The 25,398-nt window shown below is 38.7% G+C and overlaps 1 protein-coding gene across 3 annotated transcripts in view; it reads right to left on the bottom strand.

Annotated features, from left to right (window-relative positions):
• Window positions 1-551: 551 nt before the first annotated feature.
• Window positions 552-25,398, bottom strand: part of stra6 (signaling receptor and transporter of retinol STRA6) — a 63,786-nt gene continuing 38,939 nt past the window's right edge. The window contains exons 1-18 of one of the 3 annotated variants that reach the window (XM_085165677.1): window positions 15,450-15,584; window positions 11,951-12,331; window positions 10,767-10,833; window positions 9,916-9,998; window positions 9,120-9,253; window positions 8,541-8,707; window positions 7,598-7,723; window positions 6,868-6,938; window positions 6,275-6,354; window positions 5,975-6,036; window positions 5,542-5,704; window positions 5,296-5,371; window positions 4,775-4,908; window positions 3,916-4,033; window positions 3,533-3,634; window positions 3,277-3,440; window positions 2,572-2,709; window positions 552-1,485 (exon numbers count right to left, since the gene is read on the bottom strand). In XM_085165677.1, the coding sequence (XP_085021803.1) occupies window positions 1,247-1,485; window positions 2,572-2,709; window positions 3,277-3,440; window positions 3,533-3,634; window positions 3,916-4,033; window positions 4,775-4,908; window positions 5,296-5,371; window positions 5,542-5,704; window positions 5,975-6,036; window positions 6,275-6,354; window positions 6,868-6,938; window positions 7,598-7,723; window positions 8,541-8,707; window positions 9,120-9,253; window positions 9,916-9,998; window positions 10,767-10,833; window positions 11,951-12,003 (1,977 nt within the window). In that variant the 5' untranslated portion in view covers window positions 12,004-12,331; window positions 15,450-15,584 and the 3' untranslated portion in view covers window positions 552-1,246. Of the gene's footprint in view, window positions 1,486-2,571; window positions 2,710-3,276; window positions 3,441-3,532; window positions 3,635-3,915; window positions 4,034-4,774; window positions 4,909-5,295; window positions 5,372-5,541; window positions 5,705-5,974; window positions 6,037-6,274; window positions 6,355-6,867; window positions 6,939-7,597; window positions 7,724-8,540; window positions 8,708-9,119; window positions 9,254-9,915; window positions 9,999-10,766; window positions 10,834-11,950; window positions 12,414-15,449; window positions 15,585-25,398 lie in introns of those variants that run through there. The other 2 variants (XM_085165676.1, XM_085165675.1) reach the window with 2 other exon arrangements.

The following is a 25,398-nucleotide window of genomic DNA, read 5'->3' as shown; positions in this document are numbered from 1 at the left end:
CACAAGTGGATTTAAATTAATATCTTATATAAAAATATGAAATGATAATAGGAGAATGTTTATCAAAACACTTAAGCAGTTACCAGAGTCTTAGAATTACGGTTCAACAATTTTACTTGCAGCAAGGACTCCTACAGAGTACAGCAATGTACAGAGGAGGACTAAAGCCTACAGTGTCTAGGCTTCATTTATAGTATACAGGGTTCATCCTGAGTTTTACGAGCACTTACATCTATGGAAATTCCCATGAAGACATGCTGAGACCGGTGGTCTTATTTCTGCTACAGCAGCTGTTCGGCTTCCGGTTAGTTTGAGGGTCAGTCTCCTTTTCAAAAGCCCCTTTCCCGTTGCAAGTGCACTCATGCATATATTAGTTGAGCAATAGCTTAACAAAATTTCCTATCAGAGTGATTAAAAAAAAAACAGGAGAAAACTGTATTTTTCATTTTATTTTTACAGTTATCAGGGAAAAAAACAATCGGATGTGTATATTTTCATTTAAAAGTTGGCAGGCTTAAATGCGCAGACAAATGGTGAAATATCACGCAACATTTGAAACAAGAAGACGTTTATTTGACATGAACTGGAAATACTGGAAACAGTAAGATGTTTTTGACTTAAAAGTCTACAAATTAAAACAGAATAAATATACAGTTTATTACACAGGTTAATATCAGTCACACAATGTGTGTAGCCTAAAGATGGGGGAAAAAGAGAATTTATTGGCCACAGTATGACAATGGTTCATTATTTATATTCATAAATAGTCAGATGTTCTGTCTTTCTGCCCTTCTCTGTCACTCTATATATGAACTCCCATTCAAAGAGATGATTCATTGGCTTGTGCATCCATGTTTTTAGTTGGATGACCATCATTTTACATTATCTGCATTGAATGCTGAAAATAATACATGATTAAAGGCTATTAGTGCAAATGAGTTCTATCCCAAAATAAGCACATACATGTTTAGAAAATTATTTTTTTTAAGTGTGTTTACTAGGTGATCAGTGCCACACAAGCATTCCCATCAGACTGGAGACTGAGGTCCTCACAGACAGGAGAACATGAAAAGCACAGGAGGGACTCCAAATCTCCAGACGTTTAGGAAAGACTTGGTGAATACCTTTACACTAGGCACTGAGCTATAATGCACGTATTTCACCAAATGCAGACAAAATAGTAAAAACGCAGACCCAAACCGGAAGAGACTCTGCAGCCAGTACATAATCAGTATCGCATTCTTGATTAGTTGCTGGCAGCGGCTTCTGCCTCCTTGGTCGTAGCCTCCTTTTTGCTCTCCTCCCTGGTGCTGCGGTTCAGGCTTCCATTCAGAAAGCTGTCTGTGGTCTGACGCTGGAAGTGCTTCCTGGTGCCCACAAGGGAGGGGTTGTTGACCAGGGTGTAGAGGAGCTGCCAGTGCCTGCGGGCTCTCTTGGCAATGGACACTTTATTCTGCTTCTTATCCTGCTGGACGAGCTGGATCCCTGAGGACGTTCAGACATCATGATTGCACCAAAAGGTATGACATCTATAAGTCCTATGTAATAACATCTAAGGGTAACCCTTTTTCTATTTTAAACTGAAATTGGAAAAGGGTGATTTGTGGGCCTCCCAAAAGACACCCTATATACAGCAGATAGAGTAATAATAGAAAGCAATCATATTTTAATCCTCTAAGCATGGTGGGAGCATACTGGGCTTTCCATTAACACGCTGAAAGGCAAAGCCCCTTGGGCTGAATGAATATGTAACAGGCAATTAGCGTAGCTCATCTGTGTAATCAGCTACTGGAGAAGTAATCACTGTAATACAATAGATTATTCCAGATAATACATTGTTTTCTAGATGCAAACAAGCAACATCTCCATGGCACGTTTCTAATTGGACTCAGCTGTGTCTAAATTCCACAACAACCGCTGAATCCTGGCAGATTTTCTTGTTAATTTGTCAGTGTAATGCATGTCCTGCTGTCATGATACGTGAGCGACCATCAGTCTCTTCCTTTGTGTGTCAGTGGCATTGCTGCAGATCTGCGGTCCACCCTAAAGCACCCGTTCACACTTTGGATTAACGCAAGTTGTTAATATAAAAGATACAATATAGCACCTATATTACAGGATTCAGAGTCATAACGACAGTTTATTCGTTTATGACTGATATGATTAGGACAGGCAGCCGGACTCCAAGCTATTCTGCTCTGAGACTCAATTTGCTCTTAGCATATTAAATCAGAGCTGCCTTCATTTTCACTGTATGTGCAGCAAAGTCAGATGATCTGATTATGTGTTACAGTGACCTGCTATTAAATTCTAAACACCCCAGAGAAATTAAAGATGCTACAGCACTTTTAATACAAGTATTAAGCTGATTTTGAGCTTTAAGAATAATCTGGAGAAAATGTCTTAATGTCATGAAACAACTGAAACAATGAGCTGATCCTATTAACAATAGGTGTGTGCAATGGTCACTCTTCTGTGCCATTAAAAAACCCCAAAAAACACCACAATGTGCTTTTTTTGTCCACACATGGAGAACAGTCTGTGGTGTGGATTGAGTTTTGTGCTACAGACCTTCTTCAGCATCTCGTGACCTCTGTCCAGCTTTGGTTTCCTGGCCCACAGACTGCAGCAGCATCCCACAGAAGGCCTTCATCACAGGGTGAGACTGGCTCACCTCGATCTTCAGATAATGAGCATAGCAGCGGTAGGCTGCAGGCAGACGTAGGGAGGGGTGAATCATTCTGACTGGGCAAAAGCAATAGACACACAGGACTGCGCCCCATGTTGGCTTTGAGGCAATCACACATAATGACCATACAATCACACTTTTTCTCTCTCTTTTTTTAACCACCTGCTTTTTTCTGACAGCAAATCTGCAGACATTTCCATGCAATTAGAGTCCCTGCCCTGCACGGAATACAGATATCATATGAGCTGCAGTGAGCTGGCAGGAGGGTAAAGTGGGCAGGATGCAAATTTCTAACCTCTAAGTGGGCTCAGAAGAAGTGCTTTTTCTCATAGAAAATTGCTTCCACAAACATAAAAGCGTGTTGCTATTACCTATTAATATGTTAACGTCCTGTTTCTGAGTCCAAAGAGAAAAAAATGGGAACTATTAAATATTTATTAGCCCTCTCTAAGCAATAGATTGATGCTAAAAAAGTGCCAATAATTGATAAAGAAAGTGTTTTTTAGCCAAGCTACAATCCTTCTAATAATGACAGCATGTTCACTATTACAGAAATAACCTGCATACACGTCAGTTATCTCGCTCACCTGGGTCAAAAGCCTCCACATTGCGGTTAAGAAGACTGATATCCATACGTCCCATGTGGACAATGTTGAACAGGGCTGTGATGATCATGCGCCAGATTCCCAGTATCACCCCGATCAAAACGTTAACAGGAAACATCAGGTATGTCAGCAGGAACAGATTACCCCTGTGAGATAAATTAGAATGCATCAAATCAAAATCAGGCAGTAAAATTATGTAAGTACAGGAAAATGTACGGTAGAAAATGCAGTTAATCACCTGTTGTCCAGATCTCGTGTGCCTCCTGTCTTTTTGATGAAGCAAAACCTGGCGGTGATGTGTTGAATCAACACAACCAGGAGAAGCATGAGCCAGAAAGGCCTGAAAAGGTGAAACCCACATAGAAGGAGCAGTGATTAAAGCGCAAAAAACATTTGTAGCTGGCAGGAAGTTGTACAACATACACAGAGAATGTTGTTGATTGAAAAACGCTCCAGGTGTCAAATTTCAAACCTAGCAGCACCACTGCACAGATACTCTCAGGTCTGGATTTACGACAACTTGTGTTTGTATCTTTTTTTATTTTTTTATTTTTACAAGGTCACAACCTTAAAATAAGCTAAAACTGAAAACTGAGAGACACCAAGACTTATATCACTCACCACATGCTCCACAGGACCTGAAAGAGAATCAGATTCTGTCTGTGGAGGACAGGTATGATAACAAGGAAGACTGCAATCAGAAGGCAGAGGAAGAACACCATGGTCTGGATGATCATGCCTGCGGGGGAGAGATCAGAGCTTTACAGTCTTAGCACTTAGACACTATCCAGCATCCAACGGATCTACAGTGGTCACCCCACTGTAGAAGGCTCGAATACTCTGATATGTCTCTGCCCGAGCTGGTCGATTGAAAGAATTGCTTTTAGGCAATATTTAAGGAGCATGAACAGAAATAATACAAATATCTAACAGAATTTGGAAACTGGATATACAAGAATTGGTAGCGAGCACAGTTATGTCAAAAACAGAATGTAAAGATGTTGTTAAAAATTGCTGAGGTTTGTGTTTGGAGTGAAAAAGGATGATCGGGACTTGGAAAAAATAAATTATAGGCACAGGTAAGGTTGGAGAGTTCACAGAAAAGTGAAAGAGGTTTGGGGAGTTGATGTGGATGTGTGTGGTGGAGAGATACTGAGTATACTGAGAAGGATTGTGAAAATGAGCAGCAAAGGAAGAGGAAAAGGGAAAGGCTAAAGGAGCAGTTAATGTATGTGGCGAGAGAGGACATCCAGGGCATTTCTGTGATGAACAGATGAAGAACAGATGATCAGTGATCTACTGTGCTGACCCCTAATTAGAACAATCAACAGAAAACTAAGAGCGGGCATGCTGAACTCTTCCCTGAATATGGATTTACATACAGAAAATTCATCAAAGTTTTGTCTCTAACTTGTTTTATTTAAAGTAGAAACAATATATAGAAAATCTAAATAATAACAATCTTTCAGAGTAACTGTACCAATGCAGATGTGAGCTGCTGTAAAGCTGGTGTATCCCATCCAGCAGACGAGTGCAGGCCGGGAAGCTCTGATATTTCTCTGGCAGTTGTAAACATTATAGCTATCGCCTCTGTACAGCCCTTTCAGATTTGACCTACGGAAGGTAAAACACAATTAAAACAATGCGACACTATGGGATACATAAACTAGTTCAGCCCCAACTGTATAAATCACATAGTAAATTGAAGAAGCAATTTAGCAAGGGATAGACTGAATACTCAATTCAATACTTGACTCGGAAATCCATTTATTTTAATGCGATGCCATTTCTGGTAATGGCACAGTATTTCATTTTTCTTCTTAATAGCCATTTTCAATTGCAGCAGCAGTTAACACAGACTAAATGCTTCCCTGTCTGCACGATTAGTACTCTATTATGTTATAATAACCATGGCATTATAATGAAGTAGCCAGAATGCAAAGGAAATTCACTGCAAAACAACAACAAAAAAGGGAAAAAGTGCAATCACAGGCACCCTACCGATGCAGAACCATAGATCGCATGAGCATAGCCAGGTTGACCAAACCAGACAGGGTCATTGCTGAAATATAACACACTGCAGAAACATTGGCACATGACATTCAGGTTTTTTAATGTGGAACGATGTCAATCTTGAACAGTAAAATTGTACAAAATAAATGCATCAAAAATAAAGGGCATAGCGTTATGTACATGTGCATCTCTCATATTTCTAAACGGCTTCTCTTGTTGTCTTGTGTCACTTACCCTCTACACACCACATGTAATAAACCACTATCCGAACCACTTCATGTTTGTCTGGAGACAGCATGATTCTGAAACCAGCTAAAAGGTTTGCAACATCTTCATTGACTCCCAAACGAGCAGTCTGGAGAGACGGCACGACTGCTGAGATCAGCAGAAGACCCATCTAAGAGGGGAAAAAAGGACATTCATTAATAGCCAGTGAAGCTACTCTTGAATGCTAATGCAATAACTTTTATGGATGTGGAAATAAAATGAAACACATCATGATAATATTCGGAGCTTGGCTGAAGTTCTTGAGTTAGGATAAGACCGTTTGAGAGATTCTGTTCTCTTTCTACACCATGCCATGCAATTATGTCTCTCCTTGTGTGTTTTGTTAACATTTATGAAATATACAGGGATTATTGCGTTTAATAGTAGCTGTGGTAGTTACCTGATACAGGGTTATGAAAGACACAACACCAGATATAGCCAGCTTCAGCGGAAAACGGAAAGCTGCATGAAAACAGTAAAGGTGTAGAAATATTAAATTAACAGGATTACATATTGCTTTTCCAAATCAGATATAAGCATATTTGTACTGCACACATTGTGTATTCATGCAGTTGCTTCACATGACCACCTTCTGTATAAATGACCAATTCAATAATTATTCCAAGAAGAGTTTGGCCAGTTTTAACAACTAATATGTGCATGACATGGTATTAAGCAGGTCCCAGACAAATATATTTACCATCCTCTGGTGTGTAGATGTAAGATTTCACAGCATCGGTTATTCTTTGGGGGAGTTTGGGCTTGTCTGTGCTCGACGTGCTGAAGCGAAAGGTGAAAAAAAATGAAAGTTAAATTAAAAATTTAAATTGTAAACAGCATTTTAAACCTCAGGGAACTCATGGGGTAAGGCAATATATATATGAATGAATGAACCAACTTTAAACACATCCTTTTTCAAATCTATTTCTACTTAGGTTAATACTTTGCGCTCTTTGTTGCAGTACCACTGCTGCCAGCGGCACTGGTACACTGTACAAAGTGGATGGAATAATGAAGGCCTTCATCACACCTCTACCTAAATTCTTCAGCTTCAGGTCAGATCAATAGCTCGATGGTTAAAACTTGGACACAACGGTGCAAAAAAAAACATGTTTGTTCTAAAATCCTTAAAATGGTCAGTTCTTGAAAACCACTACTGTTATTTTGCTGAGCCTCTCTCTGCTATGCTGAAACAAACTGTTTACTTCACTACATTCGAACTGTAGGAACACAGAGATGGCTATGTAACAGCACAGCAAATCAATGTTTTTGATAAGAGGCAACAATTCTCACCTGATTTTGGTAGACTTTTTCTTATTGAGCATTTTCTTGACATAGTCTCTATAGTAGCTGCTGCTCAGATCCTAAAAGAAGAGCAATCATATAAGTAACCAAATTTGGGGAGACATAAATTATTGAGTCAGGCTTTAATGTACATAAACACCTTTGGACATCTGTGTCTTTAAGTTCTATCTACATGTAAATGTATTTGTTAAAGTATGAAAAAAAAAAGCCTCCTTGCAATAAGGTTCATGGTGCCGGACATCGGGGGTGTGACTCATACACCGGCCGATCCCGACATCCAGTTTTGTCACACCATGCCAAGATTAGCATCAAATAAACACAGCATTGTGTCTCCTCATTGCAAAAACAAGGTAACCTTTTCATAAACCGATCAAGAACATAACGCAAACCAATTACGTCAAATCTACTTAAAATGATTAGGTCACAGATGTGCCGTGTCGGACTTCACGTTTCCCCTCAGCCTAGACTTTATAAGCATAATAAGCCTGTAGATTACAAGGCAGCTTATACAGGCTTCCCATGTCTACAGATTGAAAGGAAATGTGAGTCTCAGTAAGAGTTTTTTGTTAAAGGTCAGGTTCACACAAATGTAGACTATTAATACATACAATTGTTTCAAGTATGTTATGCAAGAAGCCCAAACAATTAGTGACATAAGAGCTGTTCAACAAAAATGACTCAATGAAGTCAGAAAAACTGCTCCCAGATCAATACTCACCTCTGTAGCATTGTTCTTTTCAGTGCCCTTTAAGCCCTTGAACAGAAGAAGGGGATACTGAAAGCTAAGGAATGCCAAGCAAGCAATCTGGGGCAGGCTGGAGAAAAGAGAGTAGTGTTTGTGTATCTGCAAAGAGGTAAAAAAGAAAAAGATTTTAAATCACTTAGAGACTTGATTTGGGAGTTTGGGGATTAAGCGCTGGGAATACATTTTGCAAAAATAGCTTTTCATGTTTCTTGTGGTGAAAGTCTGTACTTTGGCCAAATCAATTCTCACCTGCCACACAAACATCTGAAACCTCCACTGACCGCACATCTCGTGTCTAACTTGACAACTGAAATGTATTTTGAAAAGTAGCAGGCTATGAACTAAATGTGGATAGATTTTCTTACTAAATATGTAATTCTGTGCAATTTACTCTATTGTTTTTTATGTGATTTAGCTCGAAACCTCATTAATATATTTTTTAAAGACAGCCATCACACACAGTGTACTCTGGATGTGACATATTACTGAGACACACTAAAGTGATTAAGTGTGACAAAGCCTCTTGATTAAGACCAGCGGACTGTGGAACTAATTGTTTTGAGTCACAGGCATTCATAGGTCTGAAAACCTTAACAACTTGGACGTGGCACAAGATTTGGGATTGGGTAAGCTTTTAAAAATCCCAACCTTGTATCCATGGATCTATCTCAAATCCCCAATATTCATCTATTGAAATCCCATCTTTTGTAGATACTACAGACCAGCTTTGTTTGGTAGTCGGTGTGTTTCCAGACAAGAACAAACCAGCTTTGTTTTTGAAATGACCCTTTATATTGAGACAGATGACAGACAACAAAGAAAGTGACTCAATCCTGGAGCAGATTCACTGTAACAAAATAAACCACTTATAAATGAACTGGAGCTAATTATGACAATGAAAGTGATCTGTGCTTACCACTGGTGTTTTTGGGCAGTCAATTATCTGCCAGACCAGAACACCAAAGTGTGTCCAAGACAAGAGGCTACCGAGTACATAGCCAACTTTATTATGTAAAGTGCCACATGCCAGGAGAGGGTAGTATAGTGCGGGGTAAAAGAAGACTCCCAGAATCACCCAGTTCTCTGCAAATACAACAGAAATGTGAGAAGACCAAGTTTGAAGGAGTTACAACTCTTATTGTACCATACCACAGACCAAAACTCTTGCTGAAACTATAGTTGATTTAGGCTGCATTTCTTACTCTGCTGAACCCTCTACTGTTTAGGGATTGTGTAACGTTGCAGGGGACCAGCTGCCTGCTGTCCTTTGTTATGTAATTTCAGACACAAAGCTTCTTGCCAAGCTTACAATCAAACTCCAGAGTTTAAAATAACATAGGAGCAAAATAATCCAGTTATATAAGGCAGACATTTAACACTATTTTTGTGTATGGAGACACGTCTACCTATTGGTTTTAACTGCTAAGATAACTCACAAAGTTATGGGACAAGCAAATGTTAAAATTGTTTGCTGGAATGATCAAGACGACCTCACGTTTGTTAGCGGTGTCTGTTGTGAAGGGGAGAGGGTTTGGCGATATGAGCAGGCCCCACAGTTTGCACAAGAGCACTCCAAACACAGCCACTGCCAAGCCCTTGTGCTGCGTATGGTCCAGGAAGTTCACCGGACTGTGAATAAAGCAGAAGGTATTTAGAGCTCACTTGACATCCTCCTCACATTTGGATAAAACAGTTACTGATCAAGTGAGAAATGATGAAACTTAAAAGGAACATTTTTAAGTTTTCACTAGAAAACTTTAAAAAAATGCCAGCTCAGTTAGAGAAGATAGAGACAGAGAATTTTCTCATTCATGTAGCATGAAAATAAGGCTTTGATTTTTAAAGTTTTAACCTAAAGTTTCAAACGGATCACTTGAATGTTCTCACCTGAATCCAGTTCAGGTTTTTGCCATAGTTTTAGTCACTGACCAATGAACAGCAGAAATGGGGGATAATTGAATGTCATCTTGACTTGAGATTTAATTAATAAATAAAGTGACAAACAAACTAAACCATGTTTCCAATTGATTTAAGGTCTTACCCAAAGCCAATAAACACAATTAGCACCTGCTACATTTAAAACTCACCTCAAATGCCAAATTATCCCTACAATAGATTCTGCTATAGCTTCTGCACATAAAGCTTCATGTCACTGTTAAATAGATGGAAGCCAGTAGACAGGTAGACTGAAAATCTGGGTGAGAGTAATAGTAGGGTACAGGGCGCATCTGTAAAAACTGGATTTTCAATTTCACCTGTGAAACTGTAAGATAAAGTAAAGGGAGGCTCACCTGAGTAAACCTGGGAGTCCTTTCTGTCTGTCGCCGACCTTCATGCGCCTTGCCAACACTGCCAGAATCAGCATGACAACAAGCTAAAAGGAGAATAGACCTCAGTTAGCCCACCATAGCTCACTACAGCCCACTATGCAGCTTATGCTTCACTCTGCATCAGGCTAAAAAAAAAAAAAAGGGAAAAATGATGGGGTGTCTGTGATACAAAAGGCCAAACACCAGCGTCTGACTAATGCTCCCCAAGAATGTTGCTTGAATGAAGTTCAATGACCTGTCATGACCTGAGACACATTTAGAAAGCAGAAATGGGGGGAAAAAAAGCTAGACTATAAGTCTGGACCAACTACAAAGACCATCCATAATCAGTTAATGAAGGAACTTCATCATGAAAACACAAATGTACTTATCATTAAACCTAAAATGGCAAATCTGTGTTCAGTGATTATACAAATGTTTTGTAATGTAGTGCTTAACAACTTCTAAATTTGAAAAATTATATCTCAGTTTAGTCAGAATGTGGGCTACAAATAGCTTTCTTTTTATTATTCCTGTAAGTGCAGCGTTTAATAAGCAGCAAAACATTAGGCAAAAACAATTTTCTAATATGGATCACGCTTGTGATCACATAACAGGATTATTTGTTCCTGGGATCATTGCCAAAGGGTTCGCAAAACTTCATTCAAACCAACATTTTTGTACATTTTTAAAACTTGAATGCAATTAGAAACGAAAGAAACGCAAACCTTGATGTCTCAGTGTGGCACATCATTACACGCCTGACAACAGGATGTAATATACAGGACAGTTTAATGTGGTGTCATATTAATCCAAGAAGACTGCGGACTTACAGATATCACAGTGATGCATATATGATAGAGCCTGTCGTCAGCAGTAGGGTCACAGGGAGGGATTACTCTAAAACAAATGGAGCAAAACAGTCACGTGAGTAAAATATAACTGAAGGCTTTTGAGTCACTGCGCTGACCTTCAGTATACCTCATTAACCTTTTCACACTTTCCCTATCAGAGCCATTTGTGGTTGGAAACTCTGCAGCTGAAATCCCGCAGCAGAGATTTGCATGTTAAACGGATTGGTGTCGGCGTGACAGGGAAACAACAAATGCCTATGTTCATGTTCCTGTGCTCTAGAAGAGCAGGAATGCCTGGTCATGGGGTTGTAATTACAATTCAGAGAAGGCCTCACACATCAACCACTTACTTTATCATCTGTGAGCATAAAGATGGCAGCTTCCAGAATAGATGTTTCAATATTTCATACCTTTCTAAACAATCTGTGAATTCCTAACTTGCTATTTTATAACAATGTGAAAAAATCTAATTATAGCCAGCTCTCAGTGGTGCTTCATAAACTGACAGGGAGCTATATTAGCTACAACTCAATACAGTATTATTTTTTTACAACAGCAAAATGGCTTTTTAGCTAAACATGGCAGCTTCTTCCACCATACTTCATTCGTGTTGTTCATCTGGAGGCATCATTTCTTTTATTAACTACCCCGTACCAATGAAAACATAATGGATTTTAACAACATAGAAAAGCAATTTGGACAAAAGGAGCTAAGAGGAAAAAGCTTCACTGTGGGATACGTCATGGATCTTTAAGCGGTATCATATAAAGTGCAACTTGGTAACATTTTGGGCGTGAAATATACGTACAGACAAATGTTTAAAAAGTAACTTTTTTCCAATAAGTTCCACAGGCATTTCAAGGACAACCTACAACCTCAAAAGATGAAAAGGATACAGCCTCGACATGATAAATAATAAGAACTGAAAGAAGACCACACACTGACGCTGGCGCTAGCACTGCAGAAGTGTGCCAAGTGTCACCTAATATCTCGATGAGAGGAGAATCTCACAGAGACATTGTTCACCCTCAGAGAAAGTTTTAAGAACTACTAATAAACATCAAACAAAGTGCAGACTAATTTTAAGCAAAGATTTAAAAGCATTAAAAGTAAAATAGCATTAACTTGAAAGAATTCAACTTAAATCTTAAGACTTTACTTACTCTGGTTCAATTTTGGATGGGAGTGGATCCAATTCTGGGTAGTCATAGTCCATTGCGACTTCTCTTTATCAAAAGAGTCCCACGTCTTACAAAAGATCTGGAGTTCTTTTAACCACAAAGTGGCACACAGCTGTGATCACCTTGTCTCCAAGGCAAAAGTGTCTTCCAAATCCCACGCTGGACTCAGTTGCTGCTGCAAGTGTCCTTGTTTCCCTGTGTTTGGTCTACTTGCACTCAGACTCTGCTACCCTCCTTCACTGCATTCAGGTGACCTGGTCCCACTGTGGAGCTGAGAGTAATGTGACAGGTCCTGGCTGCAGCGCGTTGCCTCTACCTTCCAAAGGCCCTATTTCAGCTCAGGGTTACCACCGCACCAAGAGCCTGGGGAAGAGAGCGAGAGGGGGGCAGGGTGTGAAAGAAGGGAAAAATGTGGAGATCTGGGTAGCCAATCTGTAAGGCCACCTGTGGCTTACAGGGATTACATCTACTTTTGGAGTTGTGTTATTGGACCTGTGGCCGGTGGCTGCAGTGGTCAGGTGTGCAGAGTTATAAAACTCCAGCTGGGACTATGTGGGTAGCTGGGAGCTATGAGCCTTTTCTATCAGAGCAATCAGAGTTCCACGTTGATAACATGGAAATTCAGGTGTTTTTCCTTTCAGTCATGGTTCAGGTGCATTTGCTAAAGGTTACCCAAACTAAATCCAGGAAACCCACCATTGCAACATGGAACAAGCAAAGCAGAATGGAAGGGTTTCACATACAGTCACTAAGGTGTATCCTCACATCACCTCGCATAACTCTACACCTTCAGCATGATAAGGATCAAGGAGGGGTTGATTTACCTCAGTTCTTTGTCTTCTGCACAAAATTTAAGATAGCATGTCCTAGTACATATTTATGTGACGACAAGTTTCTTAACCAGATATGTGCATCTTTAGCCTCCATACTGATATCAAGTTATTTTAAAATATTTGAAAGTTATGTCCAAACAGTGCTGCAAGTCGTCCTGATAAGGATCACAAAACATAATGAGAAAGGAGGAAATGTGTTTATGAAAGTATATATGTGATGGTGAATGAGTTACTGTCATCTGAGCTTTTTTAACATACCAATGGTGTCTTTGACAGATGAATAATATACAAAAAAGGGTTTATTGTATGGATGTACAATGGACAGTAAAGTTCAGATTATAAATATTAATTGCCTTTCACATATCTTTAAATTCAGTTACCACTGCACATAGTTAAATTATCACATTATTAATATTTTTTTTAAAAGATCATTTGATAGAGGTTCGGGAAAAATGAATTTCTTTCTGACTGACTTTCATTTCTCCTTCTTCCCCTTATTCCTAAATAACTGAATACCTGATGTGTTGGGCAAACAGAAACCATCACTGATGCTTTTAATAATTTATTATCCAATAGCTGTAAGTTATTTGTCAAGCAGGGATGTCGGGCAATTTGCTGTTTCAGTCTTTTCATATGTGATGAGTTCCTTCTTTTCTTTTTGGTTTTCCATTATAAACTGAAACTCTTGGATGGGTCAAGTGATACAAAAATAAGTAGAAGTTATTGCATTGGTTGCTTTTGCACATTTCCTTCAAGTTTAGAACATGTGGCTGATCGGTCTTTTAAAAAATGAGAACAAATAAATCAAGAATGAATATAGTCTATGGTTGAAGGCCTAAAATAATAATATTTATTGGTTTATACCTTTGTTTTTGTCTGTTTCACATGACCTAGTTCAACCCATGGAAGCAGGTTGCCATGACTCCCTAATCAAGACAATTCTTCTGTAAACATTAAATCCAGGTACAAAGCAGGTTTACTCAAAATATCAAAATGTGGCTATGCTATGACAGGTGACCACAACAACACAGGTTCAGGTGGTGTTGCTGTACTTCAGTAGAAGCAGTATACTCAACAATAATCACAGCAGTCTCTCTTATTTGTCATTAATTTCAATAAGGAATGTAGAATATCAACAGAAGCTTAATCTCTCTGAAGTTAGGCTCATCCTTGCTCCCATCTAATTAACCTTATTAACTAGATGTTGGCTACATGGCTACCTTAAGTATGACAAAAGCATAGGAATGTGTGACAGAGGTCAGCGTTACAACTCCTGTTAATTTCCTTTTGTGTAACAAGTTGAATAATAATTTAAAAAAAAAACAGAAACACTTGAAATTGTATATCTATGTTGCCCCACATACACAAAAGATCCTACTGTATGTATTCTGTGCAGCATGTCTGCAGAAATCTCTTCCAGCATTCAGCTGCAGCTGGCTGAGACTAAGTCAGTTCTGCAACATTGCTTCCATGTCTCATTATTCCAAGATTAAAGGCACACAACCTTAAAACTCAACAAAATTTCCCCCCTAACACCCTTAAGAAAACATGGTTTCTCAAGCTTAGTAAGCCACCAAATCAAATGTGCTCCCAAAGAAAAACTAGCCCGACAAATAAAGGGGTCAGTGAACAAAGAATGCTTTGAACAGTTACATCACAGAGAGGCAGTTTGATTGAGCCAGACAGTTCACTTGTATCAGGTTTAGGAAGTCAGCTCTAAATCCTTTTTGGAAGAAACTATGTTAAGCATGAGTGTTTAAAATAAACACAATTGAAATACTGATTAACTAATCCCTTCTTAACAATGTAAACACCGACATCATAAAGACAGACAAGGCAGGCATTCACAAACTAGTTAGATCTGGGAAAGCAGACATTGAAAAGATGTTAGCACAATCACTCACTGCACCAAAATTTTATATATATATTTTATTTTATTTTTTTGTGGTGACTCCACCTTTATTGCATCTTAAATTACCTGCTAAATGTGGAGAAGGTGATTTTCATAACTCTTTATAATCAAACACTCCACACACCTTTTATGTTTTTCATTTTTCGCAGTTCAAACCAAAATGTAGTTGCAAATCAGATCAGTTTCCCACAGATGAACATGACTGTCGTGTTTTGTGTGAAAGACAGCTGCAGGGATCAGGTTAGATTCGGTTTCCTGCAAACATCACTGAGAAATTTCATGCCTTTGAAGTGGAGTTTGATCTTGCAAACAAAGGCACTTTCAGCTTGAGAGCGACAGCAGGTAACTCAACCACCTGTGCCACTGTCCCGCATGTGCAATGGACTAATCTAACCTTGCTTGTGTTTTGTGCAGTTAAACCTGCACCTTCTAGGGTGATTAGAAGAGCAATAACGTGAGTGTATTTTACACCATCTGCAGTGGCAACTTAATTTCATTATCTATAAAATTGCTAGCTACTTAACGACCACATGTGGGTGTGCTGCAGCACCAGATAAGCATGGAAAATCATCAATTGCTTAAAATCTACCCGTTTCCAATATTGCCAAGAGCACGAAATCAGGCACATTTAAACAAGGTTGCATCACCTTGACCTATAGGCAGCTTCAGTAAAACACCACTCTGGACTAGCTCACAAAGTTCACCAAAACTATGGAACCTGTAATTAGTACCTTACCTTTTGCTGACCTGGTGCTGTCTTTAGAGAAGGGACTGAGGCTTCATGCACCCCTTGGAGAAGTTCACTAATTACAGAAACATAACTCTCAAGTGCAACTACTTTTTTTCTGAACAGCTCTTGCAGTGTAAAGTGGGGACTTTGTACTCTCTATCTTGTTGTCATGAAAGCATCATAAAAGTGCTGCTCCATGCAAAGAGAGAAAAAAACTGTTGTGAAACATAAAGAAATGATTAATGTGGCCAAGTTCAAGTTTTAGTGTGTAGGTATAGATGCATATTTCCATTAATACAGTTACAGGCAATTGGTGCTAAAACGTTTGTCACATGGGTGTGCCTATAGATTGGAATCAATATTTAAAGTGATACATTATTAGTTTACTGCCATTATTTAGCCTTATTGGTGCTTTTAGCCTACTTACTGACCTTTGGTGACATCCTGCTGGGGATTTTTTCACTATTGACATATCAGGTCAAAGAGGGAATTGTTCCTGTCATAGATGTGTCAGACTGGGGAAACATCTGTCACAATGCACAGGAGGTCCATTCCCATCCACTGTGTCATCCCATGACTGTGAATTTCACATGATTTATTTAGTTTTTGCCCAAACTGTGCAACCCAGGAAGAGACGTCCTTCAGATTGAAGACGAGTCAGCGGACAGTGTACGATTCAATTTTTTTTTATTGATGTTTTTCTCTACTAATTGAGGCTCTGTTTTTTTTTCACCCACGTAAAAGCATCATAGATGGGGATGCACTCCTGGGCAAAATTATCAACTTAGTTCTTTCCCTGGAGACAAAGTGATCTACTAAGAGCAGCTGGTGTATAGTGAGTATATTAAGTTAGGTGCTTTGTGAAGGTCATTATTAACTCCTTTTTCATGGAGGAGAGTACATTGTTATTCCTGGAGAAGAGGAGTTATGCCTACACTAACCTCGGGATTTTGATAACACTCACAACATACCTCACTTTCTATTTTTTCACACCAGGGAGCAGTAAAATTCATGTCTGCAGTCTCTTAGGGTAAAACAAATGCTATTCTTCCCTTGTCTAGTTTTGTGATACTGGAGTAGAAATCTCAAGTGCAACTTTAAGAGCCCAGAGTTGCTCTTCTACATACACATCACAGACGACCTTCCTCTGGCCTTTCCATACAAGTGAATACATCCTCCTAATACTGTTGAGCAAGCTCTTGAGGAAGCACAGTAATCGCATCATGAGGATGAGCTTGGTATCATAATTATTAACTTGCTGACTTCAGGTTTCTTCTGAAAAAAACCTGTAGTTGAAGTAATGAGTAAGCAGTCATCCTGTTCTCATTCAAAAACAGTAAATAATAAGAAGTCAATCTGAATTTGGCTGGTATGTTTTACTCCATTGAAGTAAGTGGAGTAATTTCTCGGAGTAAGTGGCGCTGGAGGTTGTTTGAGGCCTTCCAAAACTGTTTAGTTTCAATTTGAAATAGCTTAGTTGAAAGTAACTCAATACAACTTAATCTTCCCTAAAATATCTGTGGGGGGGGGGGGGGGGGGGGGGGTTCTCTTCTTTATTACACTGATGTGCAAAAGTCTTGAGCCACCCTACATTTCTTCATATTTTGCTTCCGAGGAGCTGGAGTTTTTCACAATTTAAGTTTCAAAGTAAAAGTTGTCCAGGCTTTCTGACGCCTCTTAAACTTTTTCTTTGTATATCAACAGCTTTTTCACTCATTTTTAGTCGAGTCTTTGTACCTGACCATCTTCAGAGTAATTTGTTTTTCTTTGTTTGTTAAGACACTTAACACTGACTGTTCAAGTATACAACGGCATACTGGTTCATGGGATGAACTGGTATTGTGTCTATACATAATAAACATTTGGGCACTTTGTTACTTGCAGCATGTCACAAGAACACATTGTTCTAATTTCTTTAGTTAATCTAATCTATGAAAAAGGCAATAAATAAATTAAAAACACAGTTTGACAGACATAAAATAGTATTTTTGCACCAACAATGTGACCTCCCAGATAGCTATTAGTTGGCGTATCTCAGCATGCTATCCAGTGTGTCCTTAAAACATTTGAGGAAACTGGACAAGTGGAGGACAACTGGTGAAGAGGCAAGCCTAAAAAACTATCTAGAGTAAATAAATATGATCTAAAAGTTGTGTTTGTAAAAAAAAAAAAGGGTAAAAAAAAAAAAACAGCAAAGACCTGAGCCCTTCAGTTGATCCATGTACTATTCCCTGAAAGATAGCTGTCAAAGAGCCATTATGCCAAACTACACAAGAACTGGACTGAAAATCTTACTGCATGAAAAAAATCCAAATTTGAAATTTTCTGTTCATTTCATTGTCAGTATGTACAGAGGATGTCAGGAGAGACAACAGTGAGTGTCAACAGCCATCTGTAAAACATGGTGGAGGCTTTGTCAAGATTTGGGGCCGCATTTCAGTCAATGGTGTTGAGATCTTGTCAAACTTGGAATTACAGATGCAGAAAAAGTACCATCAGACTATTCCTAAAGACTACTCAAAGAAATGGCAAGAAAGCTTGCCTTGCCGAGAGTTAAGGCTGTGTTGAAAAATAAAGGTGGTCATAACAAATATGGACGCTTGTTAGTATTATACAAAATCTGTTTCACCAAATCACTGCACCTACTTCCTGTTGTCCTAGCAACATATGAAAAAATACAGGTTGGCTCAGGGTTACTCCGCAATACTGTATGTGTGCCATAAATATAAAAATGTTATTGTTGGCAAAATCAATTCATATTGAGTAAACTGAGTAATATTAAGAAATATTGCCTCTGTGTTAAATCATGGCTAGTGAAACCTCACGGGTACATGAGGCTAATTACTGGGGATATTTTTCTTCCGCTCAGTCTGCCTCACTGCCTCTGTCATAATCAATGAGCCTTGTAACAGTCAATTAGGACATAATTGGATTTGTGCGTGTTCAAGGCGGGAAAAGAAATGTACATTTGAGGAGACATGAAAGAACTGCTTATCTCTGTTGACAGCTGCAATGTAGCTGAATTGGGTTGGCCAATTGTAAATTTCTGAAAAATTAAGTCAGCGTAAGCATATTTCAACACGTCCCCTCCCACTCTATCCTCACATCCCTTTTATTTGGCTTGGCTCAAACAACTTGGATTTACATCAAAATGCTTGAATTTAGCCACATAGGCTACATACAGATTCAGTTAGTTAGACTCATGTTCACACTGATGTATACACAAGGAAGTTTAATATGATGATCAAAAGACTGAAGTCATTTACTCAGTTTAGAATTAGTAAAATGCATTATTTAGGGTGACTCTGATTTTTGAATTCTTCTCACATCTGTTTTCACTGATGCATACAAATGAAGATACATGTCTTTTTATCTTAAGTAATTCCTCAAATATTGTATAATTAATGTTTGAGACGATTTATAGTTTGGAGGAGTCAATGTGAAATTCATATTCCACTCCGCAAGCTGTTAAGCTAGGCTACCTAGTTTTCGTATGGCATTGGACAATAGTTAGCCTAGCTTGGTAACTTTAGAATAATTCCTAGGATGTATTCTACTAACAACTGGATATGGGACTTCAAAGCATCACCCATTCACTTGATGTACATAGCCACGCATGTATGTTGCCATACCAACTTCACCTTGTTCTTTTTAGGATAAGAATTTTAATTATAAACCCCAATGGTAATTTTTTTGAGGATTCTGCTATAATGATAATACAGCATATTATATAATAATATAATAGTTATAGAGAAAGTCCTTATTAATCTGGGAGTAATCTGGTCATCACCTGAGGAGAAATATTTCCCATTTCTCGAATTGCCACCTTCTCATGGTGGAGGGGTTTGTGCGTTCCCAAGAACTATGTTGTTGGGGGCAACTTGTCCCTGGTAGGGTCTCTCATGCAGGGGTGGATCTAGAAAAATTTTCTTAGGGTAGCATGGAAATCAGATGGGATAGCAAAATCTGTCATGGCGGCTGTGTGGCTGGCAGAGCTAAGACCCAAATGCAGGACTCGGAAACACAAGGATTAAACTAAAAATTGGCTTAATTAAAATGAAATACAAAAACGAAATACAAAATAACATGAATATCAAAACTAGGAAAAATACCTTACATAAAACAGTGATGATTTTGATTTTATGTACAGTATAACCTATAATAAATACACATGTAGTCCATTAAGTATAAAACCTAGGAAGCTACACAACAAAAACTTTTATTTCTAACTTAAACTTAAGTTAGAAATAAAAGTCTAACTTAAGTTTAACACTCTTTTTATTAGAAATAATCCAATTGTTAATTGCTTAAATTTACACAAAATGTCAGAAATCTGCACTGTCATGAACAAATGGATGTATTTTTCACCAGAAATTTAATTTACATGATTTACTGGGTTATTAACCCTTTAAGACCTACCATAGCACCAAGTCCGCCAGAGTTATCTTTATACTCTTACATGCTGTAGTGCCATTTTTGGGAGCATTTCAAGTTGCTATACATCAATATAACCGTTATAGCCCAAATTTTGATAATATGTATGCGTTAAGTCTATAATAACTACATAAATTGCAAAAAAAGAGCAATAAACTACAAAAAATTGAAAATTGTTTTTGTTCATTTTTTTACATATATTTCTAATTAGAGAAATTTAAGAGGTTTGTCCCTCAGAACTGTAAATACAAAAAAGTTGCATAAAATAGTTTCTAACAACAGGAAATTTATTTTGAGTGCCTTCATAGTTTTATTTTTGAGATACGCCAATTTTTATCTACTGGTGGAAAAACAAAAATAAATATTATAATGCAAATTTGCAAAAAAAATAAAAAATAGCATGTGCATCAAAATAAACTATTTTCAGCAGTGCAATTTGAGTTCTAAGCATTCCAGAAACTATTCAGAAAAGCATGAAGTCAAACATGACTTTTAAAAACACCATTACAGGCTTATAAGGCCCCGAAGGTTAAAAAAAAAACAAAGACATTTTCTGCGAAAATGACGTCACTTTCGGTTTCGGCCAGGTAATGGTGGACAGGCGTAGTTCGCGCTGACGTCTATTCCAACGTAGGAAGTGTTATGAACAGCTGATCTGATCGGCAAAGCGTGTTTCTGGAATATTATGTTTTTGTTGCTGCAAGTGCTTTTAATGCTGTATTTGCAAAGCTATATGTGGAAGGAAACCATGACTTAGGACAAGTTGATGGCATAAGACATAAGTACAACTCCTCCGGTTTCATGTGCAAAAGAATGATTGTGCTAGCTCACGTGGTTCCGGTTCTACAGGGATTTAAAAATAGTTACGCAAAACGGAACGTGCCCGCTCCAACTGGTTTTAAATGTTTAACACTGAACTTCATTCCATTTCCAGAGTGTAACAATAACCATTTGTGTTAAAATCTGAGATGCCCATAGTGGTGTTTTAAAATGTGCTCTGGCACAACCATAGGCGTTGGTTTTAGAATCTATATTCAATGTTAATTGTAGCTAGACTCAATGTGTTAATGCTAACTTACTTTAATAAAGAACATTTTCATATGCAAAACTAGGGTGGCACTACAGGGATGGCATGCCACCCCATGCCACCACAGTAGAGCCGCCCCTGCTATAATGGAAAATTGGTTCCTGTGTGAGGGGTCAGACCTATAGCGATTCAGATACCCCTATGCAGAATAATAAATTAAGGATCCAGTGCACCCTTCCTTGGTTACCGAGCTCATACCCTGCAGCCAGGCCCGGGTAGAGGCCGAGCCTTAGCCCCCAGTTATTTTATTATTATGAGCTAAAGAGACTCGGGGACTGAGAGCAGTTGAGGTGAGCATTGGTGGTTGAAAAAGGCTGAAACAAAGAAAAACAAATTGTCACATTGTCAGAAAATTCTGCTTTGATAATGCTATAATTATGACCAAACAAAGCAAAACAACAATCAAGAATATCCATGTTGCATTAATGATTTACTAAAATATAATTGTACTTTGAGTTAAGCTTTGACAGTGGCGATCAGTGAGATTCGATTTTCTTTTTTAGTTTTTTTAGTTTTTAGCCACGTAATAGATTTTAATAGTCCCGTTTTACTGTAGATGAGCTTCCATATTGCCAGGTAATGTACCTTCAACCATCATTAGGAAAGAAAAAAAGGCAACTTTAACCATAGAGGTTTTTTCTGTTATGATATATCGCTGTGATTATGGTAGTCTGGAAGGTGAAAGATTTATTTCCACTTTTATGAGCGCTGCGAATGTGACGCTTTATCTAAGCAGCCTGTGACAAGTACAAATCTTCTTGATAGTTATTAAAGTGGTCATGATCACTTTGGTTTGCAGCGCTCGGTCTGTCACGCTCCTGCTGCGATTGCCTGACAAGCACCGTGAATTTATGGGAGGGACGCAGGGTCGTGTCTGAGCGACCGCGTAATAATCTTCTTTATATAACCATTTGGAGGACACCTTGGCAAACACTCAAGAATTTGATTTGAGTTTTACAATCTGTTTATCTTAAATGACAGCTTACAGTAGATGTTTAAATACCATTATGAGATCACAGTTGTGCATGTATCCACTTAAATTGACTTACCAGTATATTAAGTACACCATTACTATGTGTGTATGCACTGATTGGCCGGAATTTTGTGTGTGTGTGTGTGTGTGTGTGTGTGTGTGTGTGTGTGTGTGTGTGTGTGTGTGTGTGTGTGTGTGTGAGAGAGAGAGAGAGAGAGAGAGAGAGAGAGAGGGATTTGATGTCTGTTTTAGTTGGGGTGTTATGCATGTCAGTGTGATAGATGATGTCCTTGCCCTGGCCTCTGTTTTGTCATTCTGTGTGTGTGTGTGGGTTGTTGTTGGGTGGTCTCTGTAAGCATTAATTTACAGGCTTTGCTGATGTGCTTCTGTGGGTCCTGTGAGCAGTGGATTATTGGCGTCTTATTGTATTTCAGATGTTGCAATCTTAACTTATGACCATTAAAACTGCTGGGTGGGAGAGTTCAGTCTTATCATATTTTCATAACCTTTTTTCCTGGAATCAGAAGCTCTTTTTTTACATTTTCATTTTATTTCGGCGAAAGGTCAATCAAGCTTTCTTGAGAAAACAGAATGTCCCATACAACAAAAACAAAACTGGCGACCGCGTCACAATTTGTAGCTACAGGAGACATACAACAAATATGGATCATCTACAAAGGCAGCAGAGTCTCGAGCTGATAGATTATTTGCATTTCTCACATCTCAGTGGTTTGTTAGTGAAATGAAAAATAGAAAAATCACCCCAGCCTGCCCAGCATAATTGCTATCAAAATGAGACGTTTGCCAAATTCACCCAAAAGAATTAATCGAGGCAGAGAAGGATCGAGTCTCTCCACACACAGTGTGGGTGAGTGTGTGCGTGTTTCAGTTTACAGATGCATACTCTGTTTTGATTTGTTGTTTAGATGAATTTTGTAGCGCATAAACTGGGCTGTTGGCTTGCTTCTGACTTAAATAGAAATGGAAATGGGAACCATCTGGGCTTTTTTGTTTCTTTTAGAAACATTTGAACCAGCTGGATTTTTTAATTCACAGTATTTCACGTGTTTTCACAACTAAAATGGAGCTTGTGGATCTAATGTCTGGATGTGTTGCAATGCCTTTCAGCACAACATCATTTGTCCCACAGGGACTGCCTCTGACCACTTTTCATAAGAGAGGAAGCCTCCTGGCCTGTAAAGCGTTAGATTTTTCTGATGAATAATGTATTCATAGTCTGCAGACGCATCTCGGTGTGTTCAGAGAGGCTTGACTTTCACATGTCTCTGCTGGAATGAGGCTGAATCCAGAGCTTGTCTCAGCTATCGGCAGATGTGGGGAATATCCTCCCATGCACAAAGAGGAGAGAAAGAATTTGATGCAATGTTTGGGTATTTCTCAGGTCATATATTGGCTTTGGGGCTTTAGAAGGTGACTGCATGAACACCGATCCATTTTGGCCACACAGGTTAACGTGCTGCTCGTTTCCATCACAAAAACCATCCTGAGAATGGATTTTGTGAATTTGCATTAATGGGACCAGTATGCTGAAATTATAAAGGATGCACGGGGTTACTAAAACATGCAAAGTATGATGCAACAAAATATCCTACTTACAAATACGTTTTAGTTTCATGAGTTTTACTGGGTCACAGAAATGCTATAACAATTTTTAGGACATATTTTACCTTTTTGTATATGATTCCTTTATTTGTTAATTCACTGTTATTATACAGGAGATAAATTCTAATTAGAAAAACGTGGATACAACTGTGTTTCCAAGTCAAGCAGCAAAATAATTGTGAGATGTTAATATCTTATCTCCGCAGCATCATATGATTTATTTATTTTTTTCTTGCAGCATGAATGAAATTTAATCAGGGAGTCATCATCATTCCTTCAATAGCAATTATTATTGAGCCTGAGACTACTGGATTACAGCTTCAGAGAATCAATACTGAGGATCACGTTGCTTTCACTGGGTTATAAAAGTAATAACGTCTAGTTTCCTTTCACTGATGTAAGTTAGTTCTTATCAGTTTTGCTTTCCATCCAGCCTGTCAGTGGAAAGATTTTGATGTGAAGTGATTGTTATTTGAGGAAAAATATATAAAGGTCAAAAAGAGAAAAGCAGGATGCTGCACTTAAATCGCTGCACTGCAGTTTGATTTAATAGCAGATAATATTTCAAACAGTACAATTGTGACCTCTGTGCTGTCAGCTGGCTGCTGTGGTTGTTTTTCAAGGCTTAGGAGAGGTCAGGGTGATGATTTGATAATGTTACTTTAGCACAAATGGTCAGACGACCGGGAATCTGGCTGTTGTCAGAAGCTGCCGGTAAATCCACTTCAGACTGCAGTGCCATCACACAGCATGTGTCCCCTGCAAAGATCAGACAGGCCGGACTCCATTTGAGAAAGATTCCTCTCCACATGTCACAGAAGGAGGAATCCTAACATTCATAAATAAGGTTTTGGTAAACACAGTCTGACACAAGAGAAGAGCTTGTGTAATTCATTATTCACAATGCTGTTTGATGTGAATGCTTGAGCACTGCTGCAGTTCTTTGAGATCTGAAAACCATCTGTGACTAAATGGATGAGGTGGGAAAAGGTGGCGCTTCCTAAAGACAGTTTATTGTTAAAGCAGCAGTTTTGCAACATTCTGCTACAGTGTTCGTATGCTAAATGTGCTGTTCAGTATTTGCTATATTTGAAAAAAGAAGAATTCTGCCATCTTTTTTCAGCAGTGTGTGGGGTGGGGTTTTTTGCTCTTGGTGGGGTTGTGGTATTATGTTACGCCATTTGTGATTCTGATTTCCCTGATGTATTATCACCAGTGGTTTTGCTATTCACCTCCTCTCATGGTGACATCATGGTATTGATTCCCTGTATGACTGTCACGGGGAACTGAATCATGTTTCCCGGAGATTTTTGGCTATAGGCCATTAAGGAAACCCCAGTGGGTCCCATACATGCAGGGTAGAATACATCACACCTCTTCTGGTTTGTCACCATTTTCAATACTGGCTTCTAAAATCCCCTTCGAACAGGTTTTATAAACCACTTTTAATAACATCACAGTCCTTACCTTCCTCAGTGGGATGCTTGAAGTGTGATTGGACGATAGTAAGACCCCTTCTTGAGCTCGCGGAGTCACGCAGCTCTCTTTCACGTGACCTAGACCTTAATTAGCATGGCAACAGATTGTCATTTGCATGTACGTGCCCCGGTGAGTAGATGGGAGGCGAGGTACATGTGGGGGAAGGATAGCGGCACTTCAGGGCCAGTTTGCTTAACAGACCCTGAAGGTACACTCATTTCTCAATTTGTTTTTGTAACTTATAAGACTACATGAAATTATCCTGAAAGACTGGAGCATTTTTGTGTAGTTAGATGCAATTAAAGTACTGTTATTTATATTTTAGAATTCGAGAGGTTTTCTTTTCACTCCATTAACAT

The sequence above is a fragment of the Neolamprologus multifasciatus genome, chromosome 7, assembly GCF_963576455.1.
Source record: "Neolamprologus multifasciatus chromosome 7, fNeoMul1.2, whole genome shotgun sequence".
NCBI lineage: Eukaryota > Metazoa > Chordata > Actinopteri > Cichliformes > Cichlidae > Neolamprologus > Neolamprologus multifasciatus.
The sequence above is the reverse complement of the archived record's forward strand: the minus strand, read 5'-3'. Positions and strand labels throughout refer to the sequence as shown.